Source organism: Salmo salar, chromosome 13, assembly GCF_965601325.2.
Source record: "Salmo salar chromosome 13, fSalSal1, whole genome shotgun sequence".
NCBI classification, from domain to species: domain Eukaryota; kingdom Metazoa; phylum Chordata; class Actinopteri; order Salmoniformes; family Salmonidae; genus Salmo; species Salmo salar.
Genome location: NC_138303.1, coordinates 9966225 through 9991226, shown reverse-complemented (window position 1 = coordinate 9991226; position 25002 = coordinate 9966225). Strand labels below are relative to the sequence as shown.

The 25002-nt window shown below is 47.7% G+C and overlaps 1 protein-coding gene across 9 annotated transcripts in view; it reads left to right on the top strand.

Moving 5' to 3' along the window:
- Positions 1-25002, top strand: part of LOC106566301 (arginine-glutamic acid dipeptide repeats protein) — a 372697-nt gene that overhangs the window by 323513 nt on the left and 24182 nt on the right. For all 9 annotated transcript variants that reach the window (XM_082959798.1, XM_082959800.1, XM_082959799.1 and 6 more), the window contains one exon: positions 20047-20209. In XM_082959798.1, the coding sequence (XP_082815924.1) occupies positions 20047-20209 (163 nt within the window). The remainder of the gene's footprint in view (positions 1-20046; positions 20210-25002) is intronic.

Genomic DNA, 25002 nt, shown 5'->3' with positions numbered 1-25002 from the left:
AATTTCTCCTGTTTTAGGTAAAGGGTGTTGTCTCCTAACGTTCTCTCCCTTTGACTCAGAGACCACTAGGCTGCAGCTGCTTTTAGGACAGCGAGAACTACAGGATACTTGAACTGCAAAAAAGACAGTTTACCACTTACCAGTTATTGCTGTGTCAGCATCACACTGTGTTCTACCACAGTGTGAGAAGGTTGTGCACACAGCCGCAAACACAACCACCCCCCAGGCCCTGTTGTCAATTCCAGGCCGGCTGCTGTTCTGTTGTCTTCACATCCTCACAGCCTCAGCAGATGTTTGCCCCTGTGCCATGACCTGTAGATCTGTACACACACGTCAGATTGGTTTATGCTGTTGTTTCTTCACCCCAGCAGTCGGCCAGCCAGTCACAGCCTTGGGGGTCATTACAAATACTTTGGTTCAGGCACCAATTTAACCAGCTAAAACAAGAGAAGTGTTCCCTCCACTCTAGGAGACACTATGTAGGGAATACGGTCCCATTATGGACACACTCTAGGAGACACTATGTAGGGAATACGGTCCCATTATGGACACACTCTAGGAGACACTATGTAGGGAATACGGTCCCATTATGGACACACTCTAGGAGACACTATGTAGGGAATACGGTCCCATTATGGACACACTCTAGGAGACACTATGTAGGGAATACGGTCCCATTATGGACACACTCTAGGAGACACTATGTAGGGAATACGGTCCCATAATGGACACACTCTAGGAGACACTATGTAGGGAATACGGTCCCATAATGGACACACTCTAGGAGACACTATGTAGGGAATACGGTCCCATTATGGACACACTCTAGATTCTTCAAAGTAGCCACCCTTCGCATTGACGACAGCTTTGCACACTCTTGGCATTTTCTCAACCAGCTTCACCTGGAATGCTTATCCAACAGTCTTGAAGGAGTTCCCACATATGCTGAGTACTTGTTGGCTGTTTTTCCTTCACTCTGCAGTCCAACTCGTACCAAACCATCTCAATTGGGTTGAGGTCGGGTGATTGTGGAGGCCTGGTCATCTGATGCATCACTCTATAACTCTCCTTCTTGGTCAACTAACCCTTACACAGCCTGGAGGTGTGGTGGGTCATTGTCCTGTTGAAAAACAAATGATAGTCCCACTAAGCGCAAACCAGATGGGATGGCGTATCGCTGCAGAATGCTGTGGTAGCCATGGTGATTAAGTGTTCCTTGAATTCTAAATAAATCACTGACAGTGTCACCAGGAATGCACCATCACACTTCCTCCTACGTGCTTCACGGTGGGAACCACACATGCGGAAATCATCCGTTCACCTACTCTGCGTCTCACAAAGACACGGTGGTTGGAATCAAAAATGTCAAATTTGCACTCATCAGACCAAAGGACAGATTTCCACCGGTCCATTGCTCATGTTTATTGGCCAGAGCAAGTCTCTTCTTATTATTGGTGTCCTTTAATAGTGGTTTCTTTGGAGCAATTAGACCATAAAGGCCAGATTCAGACAGTCTCCTCTGAACAGTTGATGTTGAGATGTGTCCGTTACTTGAGCAATGTGAGGTGCTGTAATGAACTTATCCTCTGCAGCAGAGGTACCTCTGGGTCTAACTTTCCTGTGGCGGTCCTCATGAGAGCCTGTTTCATCATAGCGCTTGATGGTTTTTGCCACTGCACTTGAAGGAACTTCTTTACATTTTCCGGATTGACTGACCTTTATGTCTTAAAGTAATGATGGGCTGTCATTTCATTTTGCTTATTTGAGATGTTCTTGCCATAATATGGACTTGGTCTTTTACCAAATAGGGCTATCTTCTGTATACCACCCCTACCTTGTCACAACACAACTGATTAGCTCAAACGCATTAAGGAAAGAAATTCCACAAATGAACTTTTAATAAGGCACTCCTGTTAATTGAAATGCATTCCAGGTGAAGATCTCATGAGGCCGGTTGAGAGAATGCCAAGAGTGTGCAAAACTGACATCAAGGCAAAGGGTAGCTACTTTGAAGAATCTCACATTTTTAATATGTTTTGATTTAACACTTTTTTTTTGGTTACTACATGATTCCATATGTGTTATTTCATCGTTTTGATGTCTTCACTGTTGTTCTACAATGACGAAAATAGTAAATATAAAGAAAAACCCTTGAATGAGTAGGTGTGTCCAAACTTTTGACTGTTACTGTGCATATACACACCTATTTAAAACATATTTTCTTGTATTATTTTCCGCTAATCCTACCACCCCCCTCGTAATTTGAGTAAAATAATGAACAACAACACTTAGGCTTCTACTTCCAGGTTATCCACACTATGATACAAAAAAAATTCATAAGTATTATTGATCGATTTAACTATAACTTTTCAAAACACCATGTACTGCTATCTGCAGCGTTAGCTCCAGGTAAATGTCCAGTCCCTAGTTAACAAAGTCGACAAAATCAGGGCAAGAGTTGCTTTCCAAAGAGATATCCAGGAGTATAACATACTCTGTTTCACGGAAACATGGTTAGCTTGGGACATGTTGTCAGAGTCAGTACAGCCAATGGGATTTTCAGTGCATCGCGCCGACAGGAATAAACATCTCGACGGTAAGAAGAAGGGCGGGGGTGTATGTTTCATGATTAACGACTCATGGTGTAATTGTAACAACATACAAGAACTCAAGTCCTTATGTTCACCTGACCTAGAATTCCTCACAATCAAATGTCGACCGTATTATCTCCCAAGAGAACTCTCCTCGGTTATCGTCACAACCGTGACGGCCATCAAGGAACTTCACTGGACTTGCAAACTGGAAACCATATATCCTGAGGCTGCATTTATTGCTGAGTCGGTGAGCGAGTTTATAAGGAAGTGTATAGGAGATGTTATAACCACTGTGACTATTAAAACCTTCCCTAACCAGAAACCGTGGATTGATGGCAGCATTCGCGCAAAACTGAAAGCATGCACCACCGCATTTAATCATGGCAAGATGACTGGGAATATGATCGAATACAAACAGTGCAGCTATTCCCTCCGTAAGGCAATCAAACAAGCAAAACGTCAGTATAGAGACAAAGTGGAGTCGCAATTCAATGGCTCAAGCACGAGACGTATGCGGCAGTATCTACAGACAATCACGAATTACAAAAAGAAAACCAACTCCCGTCTTGGACATCATCGTCTTGCTCCCAGACAAATTAGATAACTTCTTTGCGCGCTTTGGGGACACCGACACGGCCCAATACCAATGACTGTGGGCTCTCCTCCTCCGTGGCCGATGTGAGTAAAACGTGTTAAACCCTCGCAAGGCTGCCGGCATCCCTAGCCGCGTCCTCAGAGCATGCGCAGTCCAGCTGGCTTGTGTGTTTACGGACATATTCAATCAATCCCTATCCCAGTCTGCTGTTCCCACATGCTTCAAGATGGCCACCATTGTTCCTGTTCCCAAGAAAGTGAAGGTAACTGAACTAAATTACTAATCGCTTCAGTCATCATGAAGTGCTTTGAGAGACTAGTCAAGGATCATATCACCTCCACCCTACCTGATACCCTAGACCCACTTACATTTTCTTACCGCCCCAATAGGTCCACAGACAATGCAATCACACTGCACACTCCCATCTGGACAAGAGGAATACTTATGTAAGAATGCTGTTCATTGACTACAGCTTCAACATTCAACACCAAAGTACCCTCCAAGCTCATCATCAAGTTGGAGGCCCTGGGTCTCGACCCCGCCTTGTGCAGCTGGGTCCTGGACTTCCTGACGGGCCGCCCCCAGGTGGTGAAGGTAGGAAACAACATCTCCACTCCACTGATCCTCAACACTGGGGCCCCACAAGGGTGCATTCTCAGCCCCCTCCTGTACTCCTTGTTCACCCACGACTGCGTTGCCTTGCATGCCTCCAAGTCAATCATCAACTTTGCAGATGACACAACAACGACGAGACGGCCTACAGGGAGGAGGTGAGGGCCCTCGGAGTGTGGTGTCACGAAAATAACCTCTCACTCAACGTCAACAAAACAAAGGAGATGATCGTGGACTTCAGGAAACAGCAGAGGGAGCACCACCCCTATCCACATCGAAGGGACAGCAGTGGAGAAGGTGGAAAGTTTTAAGTTCCTCTGTGTACATATCAAGGACAAACTGAAATGGTTCACGCACACAGTCAGCGTGGTGAAGAAGGAGCAACAGCGCCTCTTCAACCTCAGGAGGCTGAAAGAATGTGGCTTGTCACTGAAAACCCTCACTAACCTTTACAGATGCACAATTGAGAGCATCCTGTTGGGCTGTATCACCGCCTGGTACTGCAACTGCTCCGCACAGAACCGGAAGGCTCTCCAGAGGGTAGTGAGGGTCTGCACAACGCATCACCGGGGGCAAACTACCTGCCCTCCAGGACACCTACACCACCTGATGTCACAGGAAGGCCAAAAAGATCATCAAGGACATCAACCACACGAGCCACTGCCTGTTCACCCCGCTATCATCCAGAAGGCGAGGTCAGTACAGGTGCATCAAAGCTGGGACAGAGAGAAGCTGTTTTTCAATCTATCTTAAGGCCATCAGATTGTTAAAACAGCCACCACTATCACAGAGAGGTGGCTGCCTACCTACAGACTTGATATCATTGGCCACTTAAATAAATGGAACACTAGTCACTTTAATAATGGCACTTTAATAATGTTTACATATCTCACATTACTCATCTCATATGTATATACTGTATCCTTTACTATCTATTCTTTACTATCTATTGCATCTTAGCCGCTCTGTCACTGCTCATCCATATAGTATATACTTATATATTCTCATTCCTTTACTAGATTGTGTGTATTAGGGTTTGTTGTGGAATTGTTAGATATTACCTGTTAGATAGTGCTGCACTGTCAGATCTAGAAGCATTTCACTACACTCACAATAACAGCTGCTAACCATGTGTATATGACCAGTAACATCTGCTAACCATGTGTATATGACCAGTAACATCTGCTAACCATGTGTATATGACCAGTAACATCTGCTAACCATGTGTATATGACCAGTAACATCTGCTAACCATGTGTATATGACCAATAACATCTGCTAACCATTTGTATATGACCAGTAACATCTGCTAACCATGTGTATATGACCAGTAACATCTGCTAACCATGTGTATATGACCAGTAACATCTGCTAACCATGTGTATATGACCAATAACATCTGCTAACCATGTGTATATGACCAATAAGATGTGATTTGATGTTGCAATTCCTCAGCCTTTCCTGGACCTGTGACCAAAAACAAGTTACGTATGGACACTACCAAAATAAATGACTGTCTCTAAGCAGCAAAATCTGCAGAGCTGGTATCTCCCATATATATAACAAGTTTTGAATCAGGCGTTGTTTTGTATATCAGTTCATAAACCATGTGCCATGGAATCGGTATGTCAAAAATCTCTTCCCAACTATTTTGTAATCTGTGGCACAGCTGTCCATTTTTTTGTTTGGTTCTTCAATGAAACTGGTATATTTTTGTATTCATCATGATTTTTCTTTAACTTACTTTGGTATTTAATGCCGACAGACAAGTTCCTTACTCTTTCCACTTGCCTCTTCCATTTTTGAGGTAATTTTGGGTAGAGCAGACTTTTCCATATGTTTTTGTTTAGCTGCATGTGTGACAACTCCACCAGTCCTATTTATGATATAATTTACTAAGATTATAACTTTAAAACTATTTTTCGATATTCTTTTTTTTTTAATCAATTTGTATATTTGTTGTATTATTTGTTCTGTCTTTTCTTATGGATTAAACTGAAATTGCAACCAACTTTTTATGGCTTGTTTTAAAAATAACGATATTTTGGAGGTTTCGTTTTCAAATAACCGAAAGTGAGAGGTTGTAATCTGAATAAAGGGAAAAAAGGCCATTCCTGAACATGGGTTAAGACATTCTTACTAATTTGCTAGAGAACCAGTTTGTATTTAAGTAAAACTTTTGTATGACAAATTCTTTCATATTTAATAATTTTGTCTGGCTTGTCATTTCAAATAAAAAAATTTTTTTTTTTTTTTTTTATCATATCATTTTAAAAAATCAGGTCGCTTGGTGTAGGCCAGAGCATAAGCAAATAGACTGCAGCAGACAGCAGACTTTTGTGTTTTGGGGCTGTAGTCACTCAACCCCTGTAGTACAGGAAGAGGTCCTACTGTATCAAATCAAACCGGATTTAAAGTGCATTTCAAATCGTAACACTTTCTAGTATATACGAAACAATAAAATAGATTAACGAGGAGGACAGGAGATCACTCTGCAAGGCTCCACAATGTGATTTATATTAGAGGGATTAGCTTATCAAGGTTAGGTGAGGCGTAGGGATCAACCGCCCTGTAAAAAGGCTCTGTAGCAGGCGTAGGGATCAACCGCCCTGTAAAAAGGCTATGTAGCAGTATGTCCAATCTGCTTTGATTTGTAAAAGCGCTTACAGCAGTGAAACGGGGAGAGTGGTGATTCTCTGGCGTGTGTATCCCTGACCTGTGAAAACACAGCTCAGTCATTCAGTGGGAGAAAGGATTGGCGCAGCGGGGATCGCCTGCCTATTTAACCGCCAGGCGAGAAACACACACACGCACACACACAGGCACACGCACACACTGTTCCACCAGCCAAGGCCCTTTTTTTTGTTCAGTGCACATTTGCTCTCTCTGCCCTGTGCTGTTCTGTACTGTGCTTATAGGGACCACAGACAGTGGTGGCTGTCTATTTCAGAAGCCGTCGGGGCTCAGACTGTGTTGACCTTGGTTAGAAGCCTTGTATAATATGTAGCTGGAGGAATATTGTTGCCGTTTTTTTTAACTGTATAAGACCCAATTAGTTTTTCTAAGCATTAGATAAGAGGCAATGTACTGTATTAACAAATATACAGTATATTTCATTTCCATGAGTTAAGAATCATTTCATCTCTCGTGGACAGACTACGTAAACATAAATGGCAGCGTAGCTCTGTCATGATACAATGGGATGCCTTATATGATGAGGTGCATTAGTTCCTTGGGTTTTTCATCACTAGTTATTTTTGACAAATCATTGGTTTTGCAGGTGTTGGCATCTTTTGAAGAGGAGGAAACATTCGGGCTGTGACTTTCAGAGAGCGAGTGTGGATTTCCTCGTTCCGCCGCCCCTCGTTCCGCCCCTCGTTCCGCCCCTCGTTTCACACATATGGACCCAGAACTTAAGCAAGCATCTGACCAATTAGGCAAGACTTTAGTTCTGTCTTAACCGAGATTAACAATCATTAAAGAAGTTTGTGAAATCATTAATCAAAATACTATATTGCAGTAAAATATAAACAATGATGTACAGTAGAGAACATCTGTCAGCCCTCTGGTATTAGCTCTTCATTAACTAACCTACACACTAACTAACCTACACACAGTAACTAACCTACACACAGTAACTAACCTACACACACTAACTAACCTACACACACTAACTAACCTACACACTAACTAACCTACACACACTAACTAACCTACACACACTAACTAACCTACACACACCTAACTAACTAACCTACACACACTAACTAACCTACACACCTAACTAACCTACACACACTAACTAACCTACACACACTAACCTACACACTAACTAACCTACACACTAACTAACCTACACACTAACTAACCTACACACAGTAACTAACCTACGCACAGTAACTAACCTACGCACAGTAACTAACCTACGCACAGTAACTAACCTACACCAGTAACTAACCTACGCACAGTAACTAACCTACACCAGTAACTAACTTACCCCAGTAACTAACCTACACACAGTAACTAACCTACGCACAGTAACTAACCTACACCAGTAACTAACCTACACACAGTAGCTAACCTACACACAGTAACTAACCTACGCACAGTAACTAACCTACACACAGTAACTAACCTACACACATTAACTAACCTACGCACAGTAACTAACCTAAGGAAACTCTTGACTTTACACCCGCCCTACGCCACCTGATGATTGACAGGTCAGAGAAGGTTCTTAGTTCCGTAACACGTCAGACATTTCCTCATCTCCCTCCAGCTAGCTCGCTCTGACAGGTAACTGCCGGAATAATGGAAACACCTGGGTAAATGAGGGATACAAAGTAAATTGAAAACAGGTGCTTCCACACAGGTCTTGTTCCGGAGTTCATTAAGCAATTAACATCCCATCGTGCTTAGAGGTCATGTATAAAAATGCTGGGCAGGCTATTATTTTGGCTAGCATTTCTATGCCTCCATAGGATGACAATGCCCTCATCCACAGGGCACGAGTGATCACTGAATGGTTTGATGAGCATGTTTTCATTTTTTTTATTTTTTTTTTATTTACCATATGCCGAGACAGTCTTAATCACTGTCACCAAATCTCAACCCAATTTGATTATGGAGCGGCGCCCCCTTGAGACAGCGTTTTCCACCACCACCATCGACAAAACACCAAATGATGGAATTTCTCATGGAAGAATGTTGTCGCATCCCTCCAATAGAGTTCCAGACACTTGTAGAATCTATGTTGAGGTACATTGACGCTGTTCTGGCTCGTGGTGACCCAACGACCCTATTAATACTCTTTATGTTGGTGTTTCCTTTCATTTTGGCAGTTACATGTGTATTTAGACTTTAGTACATTAAATTAAACCGACACACATTGTTAGCAGTCAGTTACTAACCTACTCAGGGCATATACTGGATATAATATACAAACAAGAAAGTAAAAGTGCATATCCACTGAGTACAAAACATTTAAGGACGCCTTCCTAATATTGAGTTGCACCCCCCCCTTTTTGCCCTCAGAACAGCCTTAATTCGTCGGAGCGTGGACTCTGGAACGTGTCGAAAGCGTTCCACAGGCGATGCTGGCCCATGTCGACTCCGTTGGCTGGATGTCCTTTGGGTGGTGGACCAATGTTCCCTCTAAGTTCCCCCGGGACTGCAGTGCAGAAGAAATATCACGATTGAACTTCACTGAACGTTCTAGTTTCCCCTCATTAGTTAACACTGGCAACGCTCCCCTCTACTGAAGGAATTGTGATTTTTGATGGTAGGCCACTCTGGTAGATACCTCATTATGATCAAATAGCTCCAGCAGCCTACTTGACCACTGTTAAAACTAACGTAAAGCAGGAACAGCCTCGGTGTTCACAGTAAACGCGTGCCGGAAGTTGCACCGAATTTTCACAATGTTCAGGTTCGCGCCTACCAGAAATTAGCTCAGTGCTGAAAGAAAACCATACTACCAAACCCCGTTCAAGGGCATTTAACTTTCGTCTTGCCCTCGCACCCTCTGAAATCCTTCTTTAACCTGTCTCCTCCCCTTCATCTACACTGATTGAAGTGGATTTAACAGGTGACATCAATTAGGGATCATATCTTTCACCTGGATTCACCTGGTCAGTCTGTCATGGAAAGAGCAGGTGTCCTTAATGTTGTTGTCAGATCGTCTGACTCCTCCCCCTTGCTGTAATGATAGTCAGACTCCTCCCCCGTGCTGTAATGATAGTCAGACTCCTCCCCCGTGCTGTAATGATAGTCAGACTCCTCCCCCTTGCTGGAATGATAGTCAGACTCCTCCCCCTTGCTGGAATGATAGTCAGACTCCTCCCCCTTGCTGTAATGATAGTCAGACTCCTCCCCCGTGCTGTAATGATAGTCAGACTCCTCCCCCGTGCTGGAATGATAGTCAGACTCCTCCCCCGTGCTGGAATGATAGTCAGACTCCTCCCCCGTGCTGGAATGATAGTCAGACTCCTCCTCTGAGCCACTCTGCCTGGCTGCACTAGTGGTTGTTTACTCTGTAGCTATCCCTAACCCAACCCAGTCATGACGTTCTCTCCTGCTGGTCCCCCACCCCCCCACCCCTATAGTCTCACAGCAACAGCTCATTTGTCTGAAATGTGGGAGAGGTTTTAGGAAGGGCTGGTTAGATTCAGGGTTGATTTGTTTTCCAATGTTTTTCTGTCTTATTTCTCTCTCCGCACTTCCCTCCCTCTCTCTCCCCTCCTCCCCCCTTCTCTTCCCCTACTCTGGCTCCTGCCACTTCTGCCTCCCTCCTTTCCCCTCCTCCCCTGTTCTCTCCTCCTTCTCTCCCATTGCTCTTGCCAGTAACTGCCTTAACCGTTTGGCTTGGTGTCAAAGCAGGGGCCTTTTGTGACTCTTGTCACAAATCTGCCAGGAAAAACACTAACCATCTGTTTAGCCTGCAGAAAGAGCAGAGAGGTAGAGAGAGAGGGAAAGAGCAGAGAGGAAGAGAGCAGAGAGGAAGAGAGAGAGAGAGAAAGGGAGAGAGGGAAAGAGCAGAGAGGGAGAGAGTAGAGAGAGAGTGGAAGAGCAGAGAGAGAGAGAGAGAGAGAGAAGAGAGGGAAAGAGCAGAGGGAGAAGAATAGAGCGGGGGAGAGGGAGAAAAATGGAGAGAGCAGAGAGAGCGGGAAGTAGAGAGAGGGGGAGAGCTGAGAGGGGATCAGTGTGTAAATACCGGATTTTAGCCCTCACGCTTAACCTACACTGCCCTGTGTAGCACAGTGTACATAGGAACACCAGCCCTATTATGCTGGCTGAACCAGTCTCAGATCAATCTGTATGAAATGAAAGGCAGGGATGCCAACAACACCAGTTCACACCCTGTCCTTCCCCGTGTAGAATCAGTATTTATTAAATTCAAAATGTGCACAAAAAATGCACTAGCTGATGTTAGTGTCTGCTTGCTTCCTGAACCAGTCTCAGTGTCTGCTTGCTTCCTGAACTAGTCTCAGTGTCTGCTTGCTGCCTGAACCAGTCTCAGTGTCTGCTTGCTTCCTGAACCAGTCTCAGTGTCTGCTTGCTTCCTGAACCAGTCTGTGTCTGCTTGTTTCCTGAACCAGTCTCAGTGTCTGCTTGCTTCCTGAACCAGTCTGTGTCTGCTTGCTTCCTGAACCAGTCTCAGTGTCTGCTTGCTTCCTGAACCAGTCTCAGTGTCTGCTTGCTTCCTGAACCAGTCTCAGTGTCTGCTTGCTTCCTGAACCAGTCTCAGTGTCTGCTTGCTTCCTGAACCAGTCTCAGTGTCTGCTTGCTTCCTGAACCAGTCTCAGTGTCTGCTTGCTTCCTGAACCAGTCTCAGTGTCTGCTTGCTTCCTGAACCAGTCTCAGTGTCTGCTTGCTTCCTGAACCAGTCTCAGTGTCTGCTTGCTTCCTGAACCAGTCTCAGTGTCTGCTTGCTGCCTGAACCAGTCTCAGTGTCTGCTTGCTTCCTGAACCAGTCTCAGTGTCTGCTTGCTTCCTGAACCAGTCTCAGTGTCTGCTTGCTGCCTGAACCAGTCTCAGTGTCTGCTTGCTTCCTGAACCAGTCTCAGTGTCTGCTTGCTTCCTGAACCAGTCTCAGTGTCTGCTTGCTTCCTGAACCAGTCTCAGTGTCTGCTTGCTGCCTGAACCAGTCTCAGTGTCTGCTTGCTTCCTGAACCAGTCTCAGTGTCTGCTTGCTTCCTGAACCAGTCTCAGTGTCTGCTTGCTTCCTGAACCAGTCTCAGTGTCTGCTTGCTTCCTGAACCAGTCTCAGTGTCTGCTTGCTTCCTGAACCAGTCTCAGTGTCTGCTTGCTTCCTGAACCAGTCTCAGTGTCTGCTTGCTTCCTGAACCAGTCTGTGTCTGCTTGCTTCCTGAACCAGTCTGTGTCTGCTTGCTTCCTGAACCAGTCTCAGTGTCTGCTTGCTTCCTGAACCAGTCTCAGTGTCTGCTTGCTGCCTGAACCAGTCTCAGTGTCTGCTAGCTGCCTGAACCAGTCTGTGTCTGCTAGCTGCCTGAACCAGTCTGTGTCTGCTTGCTGCCTGAACCAGTCTGTGTCTGCTAGCTGCCTGAACCAGTCTCAGTGTCTGCTTGCTTCCTGAACCAGTCTCAGTGTCTGCTTGCTTCCTGAACCAGTCTCAGTGTCTGCTTGCTGCCTGAACCAGTCTCAAATCAATCTGTATGAAATTAAAGGCAGGGATGCCAACAACACCAGTTCACACACTCCGTGCTGAATACACGCTAGCTAGTGTAGTGAAGTTCTCGCTAATTCCCAAATGAGTTTTCATTCTGTTCTGCTGTGATGTCATCACGTTGGCCAAATGTTCCGATGTAGCGAGAGACACAGAGCCAGTTGTCAGTCGGATGCTGATTTTTGAGAACAAGTCCAATAACTTTGGTGCCGTACAACTTCATCAACAAGCTGGCAAACTAGCTAGCATATGACCATTCAAACTAGCTAGCGTATGACCATTCAAACTAGCTAGCATCTGACCATTCAAACTAGCTAGCGTATGACCATTCAAACTAGCTAGCATATGACCATTCAAACTAGCTAGCGTATGACCATTCAAACTAGCTAGCGTCTGACCATTCAAACTAGCTAGCGTCTGACCATTCAAACTAGCTAGCGTGCCTCCGCAGCGCGACCTTCAAACTAGCTAGCACTAAGGCTGCTAGCTGGAGCATGGTTTTCCGTAGTGTGCTGTGCGTCATAGACACCGAGAGCGGAGTGATTTTTCAGAATTAGGAACTAGGGTTAGACAAATTAGCAAAATCTAGACTTTTAGAGATGAGCTTCACATCCCACAAGACAGATCGGTTGAGGGAGGAGTCACGTAGAGATCACCCATTCTATTAATTATATTTCTGTGTGCTGCTGTTGCATTCTGGGGGACCGTTGCCTAAGCATCCAAAGAGTCGTTTGCTTGTTTGTTTCAGCAAGGAGCAACAAAGTTTCATCACATTGAGTCCATGTTACAGCCGAAACATGGACGAATGCCCCTGTATCCCGTTTCAGTCAGCATTTTTTTTTTTTCTCCCCAAATTTCGATCTCGTCTCATCGCTGCAACTCCCTAACTGGCTCGAGAGAAGAAGGTCGAATCATGCGTCTTCCGAAACCTGACCCGCCAAATCCTGTTTCTTAACACCCGCCCGCTTAATCCGGAAGCCAGCCGCACCAATGTGTCGGTCCCGATCACGGCCGGTTGTGAAACAGCCCGGGATCGAACCCGGGTCTGTAGTGACACCATTGTGATGCAGTGCCTTAGACCGCTGCGCCACTCAGGAGGCCACTATGACTGATTTTTATTTTCACAACGGTTTTCATCCTTAACCGTCGTAATTCAATTACCGTGCCAACCCTATTCACTCATCCCCTAGCCTAGGACACACATAGAGCGTAACACACACGGCGTACCCCTATAACCTGTTTTTTACTTTGTCATTATGGGGTATTGTGATGTCATTATGGGGTATTGTGATGTCATTATGGGATATTGTGATGTCATTATGGGGTATTGTGTGTAGATTGATGAGGGGGAAAAAACTATTTCATCCATTTTAGAATAAGGATGTTATGTATCAAAATGTGGAAAAAGTCAAAGGGTCTGAATACTTTCCGAACAGTCTCATTTGGAAAATATTCAGACCCCTTGATTTTTTTTTACACATTTTGTTACGTTACATCAAGGATATTATTCAACCACAAAGACCAGGGAGGTTTTCCAATGCTTCGAAGAAGGGCACATATTGGTAGATGGGTAAAACATTTTAAAAACCAGACTTTGAATATCCCTTTGAGCATGGTCAAGTTATTAATTACACTTCGGATGGTGTATCAATATACCCAGTCACTACAAAGATGCAGGCGTCCTTCCTAACTCAGTTGCCGGAGAGGAAGGAAACCGCTCAGGGATTTCACCATGATGCGCAATGTTGACTTTAATACAGTTCATTTAATGGCTGTGATAGGAGGAAAAACTAAGGATGGATCAACTACATTGTCAATTAGCAAAGTATTGTGGAGTAACTACAGAGTGAAAAGAAGGAAGCATGTACAGAATGGAGAGTTTTTCAGGATGAGAAATAAACAGAATGGAGTTAAGCACAGGCAACGTCCTAGACGAAAATCTGGTTGTCTGCTTCCCAACAGACACTGGGAGATTAATTTACCTATCAGCAGGACAATAACCTAGAACACAAGGCCTAATTTACACTGGAGTTGTTCCTGAGGGCCCGAGATAGAGTTTTGACTTTGTCAAGTAGATTAATCTATGGCAAGACCTGAAAACGGTTGTCTAGCAATGATAGCTTGAGGCAAATGTTGCAGAAACTAGGTGTGGAAAAGCTCTCTGAGAAATGACCCAGAAAGACTCACAGCTGTAATCGCTGCCAAAGGCGATTCATGTATTGACTCAGGGGTTTGAATTCTAATCTACTCCAAATATTTTTGTGTTTTATTTTTCATGATTTAAAAAAATATATATATATTTTTTTTTTACATTTTTTCTTCGACTTTGACATCCCTCCCTCCCTCTCTCACAAGTTGGAGTGATATAACCAAACATTTAATGTAGCATTTGAAGTGACCGTAGCAGTGTGACTGTGAGGGAGGGAGGCAGAGTGGGGGAGTCATAGTGAGGGAGTCATAGCAGTGAGACTGTGAGGGAGGGAAGCAGAGTGAGGGAGTCATAGCAGTGAGACTGAGAGTGAGGGAGTCATAGCAGTGAGACTGTGAGGGAGGGAAGCAGACTGAGGGAGTCATAGCAGTGAGACTGGGGGAGGGAAGCAGACTGAGGGAGTCATAGCAGTGAGACTGTGAGGGAGGGAAGCAGACTGAGGGAGTCATAGCAGTGAGACTGAGGTAGGGAAGCAGACTGAGGGAGTCATAGCAGTGAGACGGAGGGAAGCAAAGTAAGGGAGTCAGCAGTGAGACTGAGGGAGGGAAGCAGACTGAGGGAGTCATAGCAGTGAGACTGTGAGGGAGGGAAGCAGACTGAGGGAGTCATAGCAGTGAGACTGTGAGGGAGGGAAGCAGACTGAGGGAGTCATAGCAGTGAGACTGTGAGGGAGGGAAGCAGACTGAGGGAGTCATAGCAGTGAGACTGAGAGGGAGGGAAGCAGAGAGAGTGAAGTCATAGCAGACGTGGTGATATAAGGTAAGCCCTTTACTTGTCGGACGATAATCCACCAGAACACACAACTCCTGCAGAAGGAAGTAGCCAGCATTCTAGAAGGCCTTATAACACCAAGCTTATGTTGTCACTATCGTGTTCTGAGAGCTTTCAGCTAGTCTCATGTAGCTAGCGCTCTGGACAAAAATATCAAGTATTTCATATTTTACTATATCATTGTAAAAACAATAGTTCACTGGCTTCTACAGATCTGTTTTAGTGTGAAAATATATATATATTTTTTGGTGTGAAATATATTTGACACATTTGACATTTTTACGCCGCATAAATCAGTCAAACAAAACAACCATCATATTCCCAAGCGTATGCCATGATGACAGTTAGTGACGTCTGGTAAAAGAACAAGAGATCATGGTTCTATGTGGCTTCAGAGAAACTTTGACAGACAGGCAGGTTGGTGGAGCTTTTTAAACCGTCTGTCAAATCTGTCTGTTTGATACTGACTCACCACGAGGCCCCTCACAACCACAGGAATGAACACACTCCTTCCCTCATCATGCCATGCTTCACTGTGTGAAATGTTTCCCTACGACAGACCTCCTCTGTTTATGTTGGACTCTGGTGTGATGCAGATGGACTACATTTACTACTCAAGCAAGCTAGTAGCAAAGCAGAGTAAAACTCCTTAATTATTTATTTAACTGCGCAAGTCAGTCAAGAACAAATTCTTGTTTACAATGACGGCCTACACCTGCCAAACCCAAACGCGGACGACGCTGGGCCAATTGTGCACCGCCCAATGGGAATCCCAATCACGTCTGGTTGTGATAGTCTGGATTCGAACCAGGGTCTGTAGTGAAGCCTCTAGCACTGAGATGCATTGCCTTAGACCGCTGCGCCAAAGATGAAAGACAGGAAACTACCGTTCTCAGATTAGGTTTTATTACCATTTTATTTCCCTGTGGCTCCAGAACATTTTTATCAACAGCCAATCCCTTTTGGAGCATTTTCTGTTTTCCACTCATCTTTTCCTGTTAGGTTCCTTTTCAAATCTCTGTAACTTAGTTTTGACATTTATTCCTGGATAATATAATGGTATGTGACGTACTGTAAGTGATTTAGGACCACAGCAACCTTTTTCTCTGTGTTGGGTTGTAGTGGAGGCCGTGGGTGTGTGGTTGTCGTGGGTTGGGTTGTCAAGCTGTTGGGGGAGTTGGAGGACTGCTGGGGGAGAGGCAGAGGGCTGCTGGGGGGGGAGAGGCGGAGGGCTGCTGGGGGGGAGAGGCGGAGGGCTGCTGGGGGGGGAGGGGCAGAGGGCTGCTGGGGGGGAGAGGCAGAGGACTGCTGGGGGGGAGAGGCGGAGGGCTGCTGGGGGGGAGGGGCAGAGGGCTGCTGGGATGGAGAGGGGCGGAGGGCTGCTGGGGCGGAGAGGCGGAGGGCTGCTGGGGGGGGAGAGGGGGAGGGCTGCTGGGGAAGAGGCGGAGGGCTGCTGCTGGGGGGGAGAGGGGGAGGGCTGCTGGGGGGGAGAGGTGGAGGGCTGCTGGGGGGGGGGGAGAGGCGGAGGGCTGCTGGGGGGGAGAGGCGGAGGGCTGCTGGGGGGAGAGGGGCGGAGGGCTGCTGGGAGGGAAAGGGGCGGAGGGCTGCTGGGGGGGAGAGGGGAGGGCTGCTGGGGGGGAGAGGGGGAGGGCTGCTGGGGGGGAGAGGGGGAGGGCTGCTGGGGGAGAGGGGGAGGGCTGCTGGGGGAGAGGCGGAGGGCTGCTGCTGGGGGGGAGAGGGGAGAGCACTAGTTAATGTGGCCAGACAGCCTCCCTCAGTAAAGAGCACTAGTTAATATGGCCAGACAGCCTCCCTCAGTAAAGAGCACTAGTTACTGTGCCCAGACAGCCTCCCTCAGTAAAGAGCACTAGTTAATATGGCCAGACAGCCTCCCTCAGTAAAGAGCACTAGTTACTGTGCCCAGACAGCCTCCCTCAGTAAAGAGCACTAGTTAATATGGTCAGACAGCCTCCCTCAGTAAAGAGCACTAGTTACTGTGGCCAGACAGCCTCCCTCAGTAAAGAGCACTAGTTACTGTGCCCAGACAGCCTCCCTCAGTAAAGAGCACTAGTTAATATGGCCAGACAGCCTCCCTCAGTAAAGAGCACTAGTTACTGTGCCCAGACAGCCTCCCTCAGTAAAGAGCACTAGTTAATGTGGCCAGACAGCATCCCTCAGTAAAGAGCACTAGTTAATGTGGCCAGACAGCCTCCCTCAGTAAAGAGCACTAGTTAATATGGCCAGACAGCCTCCCTCAGTAAAGAGCACTAGTTATTGTGGCCAGACAGCCTCCCTCAGTAAAGAGCACTAGTTAATATGGCCAGACAGCCTCCCTCAGTAAAGAGCACTAGTTAATGTGGCCAGACAGCCTCCCTCAGTAAAGAGCACTAGTTAATGTGGCCAGACAGCCTCCCTCAGTAAAGAGCACTAGTTAATGTGGCCAGACAGCCTCCCTCAGTAAAGAGCACTAGTTAATGTGGCCAGACAGCCTCCCTCAGTAAAGAGCACTAGTTACTGTGCCCAGACAGCCTCCCTCAGTAAAGAGCACTAGTTAATATGGTCAGACAGCCTCCCTCAGTAAAGAGCACTAGTTAATATGGCCAGACAGCCTCCCTCAGTAAAGAGCACTAGTTAATATGGCCAGACAGCCTCCCTCACACTAAAGAGTGTGTGTTAATGTTTTCACTCCGCCATTGATTTACGTCCGGCCCTTTTGTACAACGGGTTTCCACTCCCTGTTTCACTCTCTCTCTGGTAGCTCTAACATGGGGACACACACACACACTGAGAATAATACACACACTCAAAATAACCCACACAGTCCTCACTCACTCACACACACACAGCCCAGGCTCTGAATGTTTGATTAAAGTTCAATTGACTCCCCCAGCCGGCAGGGCGAGGAACCATTTCACTCCCTATTTGTAACAGCAAAGCTCTCCTTGACATGTTCTTTTGTTCCCATTGAGCTGCCTGCCACCCAGGCAGCCCTAGCAGCCCTGCTCCTAATAGCCCAGCATTCAGCCTGCCTGCCTCCCGGCTTTCCAGTCTTCCTGTTTAATCCTGGGTTGGACAGACATTACCACAGCAGCAGCACAAACGTACCTGGCTACTAGCTAAACCTGGCCTGGAGTCATTGTCTCAGTGACCTGGAGTCATTGTCTCAGTGACCTGGAGTCATGGTCTCAGTGGCCTGGAGTCATGGCCTCAGTGACCTGAAGTTATGGCCTCAGTGACCTGGAGTCATGGCCTCAGTGACCTGGAGTCATGGCCTCAGTGACCTGGAGTCATGGCCTCAGTGACCCGGAGTCATGGCCTCAGTGACCCGGAGTCATGGCCTCAGTGACCCGGAGTTATGGCCTCAGTGGCCTGGAGTCATGGCCTCAGTGGCCTGGAGTCATGGCCTCAGTGGCCTGGAGTCATGGTCTCAGTGGCCTGGAGTCATGGCCTCAGTGACAGGCCTGAGTGACCTGGAGTCATGGCCTCAGTGACCTGGAGTCATGGCCTCAGTGACCTGGAGTCATGGCCTGAGTGACCTGGAGTCATGGCCTCAGTGACCTGGAGTCATGGCCTCAGGAGTTATGGCCTCAGTGACCTGGAGTCATGGCCTCAGTGACCTGGAGTCATGGCCTCAGTGACAGGCCTCAGTGACCTGGAGTCATGGCCTGAGTGACCTGGAGTCATGGCCTGAGTGACCTGGAGTCATGGCCTGAGTGACCTGGAGTCATGGCCTGAGTGACCTGGAGTCATGGCCCGAGTGACCTGGAGTCATGGCCCGAGTGACCTGGAGTCATGGCCCGAGTGACCTGGAGTCATGGCCCGAGTGACCTGGAGTCATGGCCTCAGGAGTTATGGCCTCAGTGGCCTGGAGTCATGGTCTCAGTGACCTGGAGTCATGGCCTCAGCGACCTGGAGTCATGGCCTCAGCGACCTGGAGTCATGGCCTCAGCGACCTGGAGTCATGGTCTCAGCGACCTGGAGTCATGGTCTCAGTGGGCTGGAGTCATGGCCTCAGTGACCTGGAGTCATGGCCTCAGTGGGCTGGAGTCATGGCCTCAGTGGGCTGGAGTCATGGCCTCAGTGACCTGGAGTCATGGCCTCAGTGACCTGGTGTCATGGCCTCAGTGGCCTGGAGTCATGGGCTCAGTGACCTGGAGTCATGGGCTCAGTGGGCTGGAGTCATGGGCTCAGTGGGCTGGAGTCATGGCCTCAGTGACCTGGAGTCATGGCCTGAGTGACCTGGAGTCATGGCCTGAGTGACCTGGAGTCATGGACTCAGTGGCCTGGAGTTATGGGCTCAGTGGCCTGGAGTCATGGCCTCAGTGGCCTGGAGTCATGGCCTCAGTGTGCCTGGAGTCATGGACTCAGTGTGCCTGGAGTCATGGACTCAGTGGCCTTTCCCTTGCAATGGTTAACAACTTGGTGAAAATATATATATTTTATTTTACAAATGTTATTCTGGTGAATAACATTTTTGTTTGTTTAATTTATTAATTTATGAAACTGGTCTATCCCCTCTTTACTTGCTTAGTAATTAGTTCTTCAGTTACAACACAGAATTGGGGACTCATTGTGTGTGTTTTCATTCTACTGGTGCCGACAGGTGAACATGTCAATGGTCCTGCTGTCAGAGGTCCTGCTGTCAGTGGTCCTGCTGTCAGTGGTCCTGCTGTCAGTGGTCCTGCTGTCAGTGGTCCTGCTGTCCTGCTGTCAGTGGTCCTGCTGTCAGTGGTCCTGCTGTCAGAGGTCCTGCTGTCAGAGGTCCTGCTGTCCTGCTGTCAGTGGTCCTGCTGTCAGTGGTCCTGCTGTCAGTGGTCCTGCTGTCAGTGGTCCTGCTGTCAGAGGTCCTGCTGTCCTGCTGTCAGTGGTCCTGCTGTCCTGCTGTCAGTGGTCCTGCTGTCAGTGGTCCTGCTGTCAGTGGTCCTGCTGTCAGAGGTCCTGCTGTCAGAGGTCCTGCTGTCAGAGGTCCTGCTGTCAGTGGTCCGGCTGTCAGTGGTCCTGCTGTCAGTGGTCCTGCTGTCAGTGGTCCTGCTGTCAGTGGTCCTGCTCTCATCCTCCCTCTCCCATGTCTACCTTGCAGGGTGAGTTGATAACCTTTTACTACTACTGGAAGAAGACTCCTGAAGCAGCGTCGTCCAGGGCCCACCGTAGACACCGTCGCCAGCCTGTGTTCCGACGCATCAAGACTCGTACCGCCTCCACCCCCGTCAACATCCCGTCTAGACCACCCTCCTCAGAGTTCTGTAAGTAGTACACTAACCCTTTACCCCTGGTCAACATCCCGTCTAGACCACCCTCCTCAGAGTTCTGTTAGTAGTACACTAACCCTTTACCCCTGGTCAACATCCCGTCTAGACCACCCTCCTCAGAGTTCTGTATAGTACACTAACCCTTTACCCCTGGTCAACATCCCGTCTAGACCACCCTCCTCAGAGTTCTGTAAGTAGTACACTAACCCTTTACCCCTGGTCAACATCCCGTCTAGACCACCCTCCTCAGAGTTCTGTATAGTACACTAACCCTTTACCCCTGGTCAACATCCCGTCTAGACCACCCTCCTCAGAGTTCTGTTAGTAGTACACTAACCCTTTACCCCTGGTCAACATCCCGTCTAGACCACCCTCCTCAGAGTTCTGTATAGTACACTAACCCTTTACCCCTGGTCAACATCCCGTCTAGACCACCCTCCTCAGAGTTCTGTTAGTAGTACACTAACCCTTTACCCCTGGTCAACATCCCGTCTAGACCACCCTCCTCAGAGTTCTGTATAGTACACTAACCCTTTACCCCTGGTCAACATCCCGTCTAGACCACCCTCCTCAGAGTTCTGTATAGTACACTAACCCTTTACCCCTGGTCAACATCCCGTCTAGACCACCCTCCTCAGAGTTCTGTAAGTAGTACACTAACCCTTTACCCCTGGTCAACATCCCGTCTAGACCACCCTCCTCAGAGTTCTGTATAGTACACTAACCCTTTACCCCTGGTCAACATCCCGTCTAGACCACCCTCCTCAGAGTTCTGTAAGTAGTACACTAACCCTTTACCCCTGGTCAACATCCCGTCTAGACCACCCTCCTCAGAGTTCTGTATAGTACACTAACCCTTTACCCCTGGTCAACATCCCGTCTAGACCACCCTCCTCAGAGTTCTGTTAGTAGTACACTAACCCTTTACCCCTGGTCAACATCCCGTCTAGACCACCCTCCTCAGAGTTCTGTTAGTAGTACACTAACCCTTTACCCCTGGTCAACATACCGTCTAGACCACCCTCCGCAGAGTTCTGTATAGTACACTAACCCTTTACCCCTGGTCAACATCCCGTCTAGACCACCCTCCTCAGAGTTCTGTAAGTAGTACACTAACCCTTTACCCCTGGTCAACATCCCGTCTAGACCACCCTCCTCAGAGTTCTGTTAGTAGTACACTAACCCTTTACCCCTGGTCAACATCCCGTCTAGACCACCCTCCTCAGAGTTCTGTAAGTAGTACACTAACCCTTTACCCCTGGTCAACATCCCGTCTAGACCACCCTCCTCAGAGTTCTGTTAGTAGTACACTAACCCTTTACCCCTGGTCAACATCCCGTCTAGACCACCCTCCTCAGAGTTCTGTTAGTAGTACACTAACCCTTTACCCCTGGTCAACATCCCGTCTAGACCACCCTCCTCAGAGTTCTGTATAGTACACTAACCCTTTACCCCTGGTCAACATCCCGTCTAGACCACCCTCCTCAGAGTTCTGTTAGTAGTACACTAACCCTTTACCCCTGGTCAACATCCCGTCTAGACCACCCTCCTCAGAGTTCTGTATAGTACACTAACCCTTTACCCCTGGTCAACATCCCGTCTAGACCACCCTCCTCAGAGTTCTGTAAGTAGTACACTAACCCTTTACCCCTGGTCAACATCCCGTCTAGACCACCCTCCTCAGAGTTCTGTATAGTACACTAACCCTTTACCCCTGGTCAACATCCCGTCTAGACCACCCTCCTCAGAGTTCTGTTAGTAGTACACTAACCCTTTACCCCTGGTCAACATCCCGTCTAGACCACCCTCCTCAGAGTTCTGTATAGTACACTAACCCTTTACCCCTGGTCAACATCCCGTCTAGACCACCCTCCTCAGAGTTCTGTTAGTAGTACACTAACCCTTTACCCCTGGTCAACATCCCGTCTAGACCACCCTCCTCAGAGTTCTGTATAGTACACTAACCCTTTACCCCTGGTCAACATCCCGTCTAGACCACCCTCCTCAGAGTTCTGTAAGTAGTACACTAACCCTTTACCCCTGGTCAACATCCCGTCTTGACCACCCTCCTCAGAGTTCTGTAAGTAGTACACTAACCCTTTACCCCTGGTCAACATCCCGTCTAGACCACCCTCCTCAGAGTTCTGTTAGTAGTACACTAACCCTTTACCCCTGGTCAACATCCCGTCTAGACCACCCTCCTCAGAGTTCTGTTAGTAGTACACTAACCCTTTACCCCTGGTCAACATCCCGTCTAGACCACCCTCCTCAGAGTTCTGTTAGTAGTACACTAACCCTTTACCCCTGGTCAACATCCCGTCTAGACCACCCTCCTCAGAGTTCTGTTAGTAGTACACTAACCCTTTACCCCTGGTCAACATCCCGTCTAGACCACCCTCCTCAGAGTTCTGTTAGTAGTACACTAACCCTTTACCCCTGGTCAACATCCCGTCTAGACCACCCTCCTCAGAGTTCTGTTAGTAGTACACTAACCCTTTACTCCTGGTCAACATCCCGTCTAGACCACCCTCCTCAGAGTTCTGTTAGTAGTACACTAACCCTTTACCCCTGGTCAACATCCCGTCTAGACCACCCTCCTCAGAGTTCTGTTAGTAGTACACTAACCCTTTACCCCTGGTCAACATCCCGTCTAGACCACCCTCCTCAGAGTTCTGTTAGTAGTACACTAACCCTTTACCCCTGGTCAACATCCCGTCTAGACCACCCTCCTCAGAGTTCTGTATAGTACACTAACCCTTTACCCCTGGTCAACATCCCGTCTAGACCACCCTCCTCAGAGTTCTGTTAGTAGTACACTAACCCTTTACCCCTGGTCAACATCCCGTCTAGACCACCCTCCTCAGAGTTCTGTTAGTAGTACACTAACCCTTTACCCCTGGTCAACATCCCGTCTAGACCACCCTCCTCAGAGTTCTGTATAGTACACTAACCCTTTACCCCTGGTCAACATCCCGTCTAGACCACCCTCCTCAAGAGTTCTGTAAGTAGTACACTAACCCTTTACCCCTGGTCAACATCCCGTCTAGACCACCCTCCTCAGAGTTCTGTAAGTAGTACACTAACCCTTTACCCCTGGTCAACATCCCGTCTAGACCACCCTCCTCAGAGTTCTGTATAGTACACTAACCCTTTACCCCTGGTCAACATCCCGTCTAGACCACCCTCCTCAGAGTTCTGTTAGTAGTACACTAACCCTTTACCCCTGGTCAACATCCCGTCTAGACCACCCTCCTCAGAGTTCTGTATAGTACACTAACCCTTTACCCCTGGTCAACATCCCGTCTAGACCACCCTCCTCAGAGTTCTGTAAGTAGTACACTAACCCTTTACCCCTGGTCAACATCCCGTCTAGACCACCCTCCTCAGAGTTCTGTATAGTACACTAACCCTTTACCCCTGGTCAACATCCCGTCTAGACCACCCTCCTCAGAGTTCTGTTAGTAGTACACTAACCCTTTACCCCTGGTCAACATCCCGTCTAGACCACCCTCCTCAGAGTTCTGTATAGTACACTAACCCTTTACCCCTGGTCAACATCCCGTCTAGACCACCCTCCTCAGAGTTCTGTATAGTACACTAACCCTTTATCCCTGGTCAACATCCCGTCTAGACCACCCTCCTCAGAGTTCTGTTAGTAGTACACTAACCCTTTACCCCTGGTCAACATCCCGTCTAGACCACCCTCCTCAGAGTTCTGTAAGTAGTACACTAACCCTTTACCCCTGGTCAACATCCCGTCTAGACCACCCTCCTCAGAGTTCTGTATAGTACACTAACCCTTTATCCCTGGTCAACATCCCGTCTAGACCACCCTCCTCAGAGTTCTGTTAGTAGTACACTAACCCTTTACCCCTGGTCAACATCCCGTCTAGACCACCCTCCTCAGAGTTCTGTTAGTAGTACACTAACCCTTTACCCCTGGTCAACATCTCGTCTAGACCACCCTCCTCAGAGTTCTGTTAGTAGTACACTAACCCTTTACCCCTGGTCAACATCCCGTCTAGACCACCCTCCTCAGAGTTCTGTATAGTACACTAACCCTTTACCCCTGGTCAACATCCCGTCTAGACCACCCTCCTCAGAGTTCTGTTAGTAGTACACTAACCCTTTACCCCTGGTCAACATCCCGTCTAGACCACCCTCCTCAGAGTTCTGTATAGTACACTAACCCTTTACCCCTGGTCAACATCCCGTCTAGACCACCCTCCTCAGAGTTCTGTAAGTAGTACACTAACCCTTTACCCCTGGTCAACATCCCGTCTAGACCACCCTCCTCAGAGTTCTGTAAGTAGTACACTAACCCTTTATCCCTGGTCAACATCCCGTCTAGACCACCCTCCTCAGAGTTCTGTTAGTAGTACACTAACCCTTTACCCCTGGTCAACATCCCGTCTAGACCACCCTCCTCAGAGTTCTGTATAGTACACTAACCCTTTACCCCTGGTCAACATCCCGTCTAGACCACCCTCCTCAGAGTTCTGTTAGTAGTACACTAACCCTTTACCCCTGGTCAACATCCCGTCTAGACCACCCTCCTCAGAGTTCTGTTAGTAGTACACTAACCCTTTACCCCTGGTCAACATCCCGTCTAGACCACCCTCCTCAGAGTTCTGTATAGTACACTAACCCTTTACCCCTGGTCAACATCCCGTCTAGACCACCCTCCTCAGAGTTCTGTAAGTAGTACACTAACCCTTTACCCCTGGTCAACATCCCGTCTAGACCACCCTCCTCAGAGTTCTGTATAGTACACTAACCCTCCACAA